The sequence below is a fragment of the Sardina pilchardus genome, chromosome 12 (genome assembly GCF_963854185.1).
Source record: "Sardina pilchardus chromosome 12, fSarPil1.1, whole genome shotgun sequence".
NCBI lineage: Eukaryota > Metazoa > Chordata > Actinopteri > Clupeiformes > Clupeidae > Sardina > Sardina pilchardus.
In genome coordinates this window covers 25,892,731-25,897,730 of record NC_085005.1, presented here as the reverse complement: position 1 = coordinate 25,897,730, position 5,000 = coordinate 25,892,731, and the positions used below count along the sequence as shown (strand labels likewise).

The 5,000-nt window shown below is 48.1% G+C and overlaps 1 protein-coding gene across 1 annotated transcript in view; it reads right to left on the bottom strand.

Annotated features, from left to right (window-relative positions):
• The window catches only part of plcb1l (phospholipase C beta 1-like), a 137,273-nt gene that overhangs the window by 13,170 nt on the left and 119,103 nt on the right, over window positions 1–5,000 (bottom strand). The window contains exons 30-31 of the mRNA XM_062551363.1: window positions 4,821–4,878; window positions 4,078–4,164 (exon numbers count right to left, since the gene is read on the bottom strand). Coding sequence (XP_062407347.1) covers window positions 4,078–4,164; window positions 4,821–4,878 — 145 coding nt within the window. The remainder of the gene's footprint in view (window positions 1–4,077; window positions 4,165–4,820; window positions 4,879–5,000) is intronic.

Below are 5,000 nucleotides of genomic sequence, written 5' to 3'. Positions count from 1 at the left end.
TCCGTCTGACTTACTTAACGCCGGCCGGCCGGGCCGGTCCAGTCCGAGCGGGCCGCGCCGTGGTTCTGGCGTCCGCCCAGGAAACACTGAGATCAGCTCGGATGCCTCGGTGGGCCGCATGTAGGCCTGCTGGGTAAAAATAGCTCCCCAGCATCCCTCGAAAGAGCGGCAGGGAAAGGGAGGCAGCACCAGCGTCTCGCTCGCTTACTGGGCGGCGACCGGTCGACCGCGCAGGCAACTGACAGGCTAAACCTAGCATGGGTAGCAAACCAAACCTGCCACACACACACACACACACACACACACACACGCGCGCAATGCAAACCCACCAAACACAGCACGTGAGAAAGCCCAGAGAGTGTCCGGGCTTGTCTCATGAAGCTTAACATAATGAATCACACACACACACACACACACACACACACACACACACATACACACACACACACACACACACACACACACACACACACACACACACACACACACACACACACACACACACACACACACACACACACACACACACACACACACACACACACACACACACACACACACACACACACACACACGTACACAGTGCACAGATTATAGATAGGCAGCCAGGTATTTTATGGTACTGACAGGAATGACTATTCTCTTCATGCTAATTTTGGAGGCCCAATCTGATAATCAGGTCTGATGACCTTTTCTGAGAATGACTTCATCTGCCTTTGGACAACCCACAAGGTACAAATGTGCATGTGAATGATGGGGGTGTTTATCGAGCTGTAAACCAATCCAATCCCTTGTTGTTGACATCTCAGTGAAATCAGATCTTGCCTGGACTTAAGCTGGCATGACCCACGTACCGACCGGCGGGTTCGGAGAACTCTCCAGAGCTGTTGTGACACGAGTCGGTGTGTCTGAAACCGGCTTCTGAACCTAACCAGGCTGTGGTCCTGGATCTCTCTGTAGGGTCTGGGAGAACTCCCGCGGGTTGCGGTATAAGTCTGTGTTATTGTTATTGTGGATTTGTGGCACAGCCATCACCACTCCGATAGCGCACTCTGGCTCCCCCAAGAGTCGACATGTCGCCAGTTCAACAACGACGCGGCGGGGAAGGAGAATCAGGAGACGGACGGGTCGAGTGGAGATTTATCTGCGCCGCATGTGGACCAGACGTGGTCCTGAGTCAGCTGCTTTTTCAGCGCTGTGAGCTGCTGGCTCCCTCTAGTGGTAGGAAGACCTTGATTCACCTCTACATTTCCTGCAGTGGTTCATTGCTTTTGCAACAACAACCTGCTTTTTTCAGTGCATTGTGTGTGTGTGTGTGTGTGTGTGCACCAATACAATCATAGGCATGTATTGTACATTCGTTTCTATCTATCTATCTATCTATCTATCTATCTATATCTATCTATATCTATCTTTCATTTCTCTCTCCATCCCTCCATCTCTCTCCATCCCTCCCTCCCTCTCTCTAGTCTGTCCATCCAGGCTTTACATCAGATGAGATCAGGCCAGATAAGATGGTGCAGTACACATGGCTGGCCATGTGAGCCTCACAAGACCCACTTACACACACACACACACACACACACACACACACACACACACCACTCAAGACTGCTGCACACAAACTGCAGGAATCTACCTCAACTCAAGCAGCATGGGACACACACTCAATGACGACGACACACACACACACACACACACACACACACACACAGCGTGAGTCAGCACAGTCATTCATTCTCATTTCTCATACTCCCACTCTATCAATCAAACAACAGCCACACACACACACACACACACACACACACACACCATTCAAGAGTGCTGCACACAACCTGCAGGAATCAACCTCAGCTCAACCTCCAGCTAAGGGATACACACACACACACACACACACACACACACACACACACACACACACACACACACACACACACACACACACACACACACACACACACACACACACACACACACACACACACACACACACACACACAGAGACCATACCCATCCATGCACACACCAATGACTTAGAGCAGTGTGTGTGTGTGTGTGTGTGTGTGTGTGTGTGTGATCTTTTGGGCTGCCTATTTTAGGGCCTGTGTGATCCATGAGCGTTAGAATAATATTTAGGCCGGCTTCAGTGCCAGCAGAGGAGTACGACCATATTTGGGCATGCGCAGGGGTGAAGGGTCAAGTGTGTGTTTTGATGGTTAAATCTCTTTCCTGGGAACTGGCCAGGGCAGGCAGCCCGGCACGTTAGCCACAGACACGCTCCGTCACACAACACCACACAGCACCTCACTGTGGAGCTGATCCAACCCAATCCTGGCATGGCACAGCCACAGAGTCACATCCGGGCCAAAGCCGTCCCAAATCAGGGCCAGATCAGATCTAGAGTTACATGCTACCTGCCTTGGGATAGACGTGGCACTCTATAGGTTGGGTGACGTCAACATGGCACATGGTTATGATCTATCTGTGGCAAAAGGAAACGCATAATTGCAGTAGCCATGCTATATTTCAGCCTCTGATATACATGCCAGAGTCCAACATCCGTTGTTGATGTTATGGGAATCTAGAATGGAATGTTGGTAACTGGCCAATCACTCATTCCGATGCACTGTGATACAATGTGTCATAATGGGTGCAGTGATAGTGCTTTGTTAGGACCATTCTTTTTGTGATTCTGTTGGAGTAGCCTTGGGTTTCATTAGTGTTTGCATGGAAAGACATGAGCATAAAAGAAACTGCTGAAGTTACTTGGCAAGTTATTTGGTTTGCAGGCTGATGCATTCACTTGACTTTCATTCCATCTCCTACCGGCAGCGGTGATGCGCAAATCTCAAATGAACACTTTAGCATCAAATTCTTATTCTTGGACACGGGTAAACAACCAGATAGTCTCTCCACACAACTCAACAGACTATGTCCACATCTGTAGCGATAAAACAAACCAAATAAATAAATAATAATAATAATCACTCTTCATAATGGGCTCCCTGCTGTCAGTGATCCCACCTTCAGGCACAGATTAAAGGCTCAGTTGGTAATCTCGGTGAAATGTTGATGATATTTGAGGTTCAGCAGTCACATCTGTGTTCCAGAAGCAACATGCTGCTTGGTTAGAAGAGTTGACTGGCCCATTTACAGGACTGTGCACTGCAGCCAGGAACAGTCCGCAGACACCAAGTACTCTGGACAAGAATGGCAGACCCCACCTTTAGGAGGTGTTCACATAGACAAGCTTTTTCAACTCAAAAACACAAACAAAAAGTCATCCAAAATAGTGTTTAAAAAAAGTCACTGAGTGCATGCTCTAATATACGTATGCTTTACTCTAGATGCTAAATAGATAGCACCCTGACTTCTTGAGCTAAGACAGGTAGCCAAACTTTGTTTAAAAAAAAAATGCAGGAGCCTCAGTTTTTTTTCGTTTTTTTTTCCTGCTTGTGTCTAATTCATATAAAGACGAGGCGCATTGCAATGGTCCAAACAATTGAATTGGAGGTGAAAAAAAGCCTGTCGGTGTGATCACCTCCTTCAAAAGCGTTTTTGAGCACTCTTCTGGCGAGGAACCTCAGCTCTGTGGTGAGGTCTGCTAGCGTGTGTGTGACTGATCTGGTGTGTTTACCCTTTTGACCGCGTGGCATCGCGCCGCGCCGTGCCGCGCCGCGCCGTGCCGTGTGTCCACTAAGAGAGGATGCTGTACAGTAGGTCAGGGCTTTATCATTAATGCCTCAGGTTAGTGCTAAGGGTGCAGTCCAGCTTACCTTTCTCCTCGGGCGAACTCTCCTCCTATAAGCAGAGTAACAGGGATCTATAACACCCTCTCTCTCCCTCTCTGTCATTCACACACACACTAATGCACACACACTCATACATACTGTACCATCATGTGTGATGTGCTTTATATTTTCTCAGCGCTTACACCAGTGATATTTTTGTGAGTATATCTGGGCAAATATGCATGCATACGTGTTTCTGTTTGTGTGTATGTGTATGTGTGTGTGTGCGTGTGTACAGTATGTGTGTGTGTGTGTGTGTGTGTACGTGTGTGTACTCATGACACACCTTTGGCTTCTCGTCCAGGATCTGCTGCCGGATGTCTTTATGTCTGTCCAGCAGCTTCTCCTGACGTTTGCTCTGAGCGTCTTCAAGCTGACGGGAGACACAATACACACATAAGCCACACACACACACACACACACTTATGGCACCCCACCCATAATAATAACGCCGGCTTCTCCTTAAGTTTGCTGTTTAAACTGGGTGTGTAGAGGGGTAAAACACAAAGCTACTGTATGCACATATTTACCAGCTGTTGTGTACACACACACATACACACACACACACAAACACACACACACACAAACACACACACATACATGTATGGCACCCCACCCATAAAAAAAAAAAAAAAAAAACACTGGCTTATCCTAAAGTTTGCAGTCTAAGCTGTGTGTGTAGACAGGTAAAAGCACAAAACTAAACTATGCTAATACACACCGGCTAAGTCATGAACACGCACACATGCCCACACACACACACACACACACACACACACATATATGGCACACATATCTCTCTCTCTCTCTCTCTCTATCTCTCTCTCTCACCCGTCTTCTTACCCGTTTAATGTACTGGACCACCTCTCTCTCTCTCTCTCTATCTCTCTCTCTCTCTCTCTCTCTCTCACTCTTACCCGTCTATGGCTGCACACACACACACACACACACACACACATATATTGTTGCACACACACATACACTCTCTATCTCTCTCTCTCTCTCTCTCACTCTTACCCGTCTTCTTACCCGTTTAATGTACTGGACCACCTCGTTGACAAACGTCCTGTTGATTTCCAGCTTCTCCCTAAATGTGGACAGAACACAGAGCAGAGGGCAGCAGGGCCACGGAGTCAGCTCAGCGCTCAGGGACACTCCGTACCGTACCGCCGGACACTCTGACTGATGATGTGTCCGCACACTGGACAC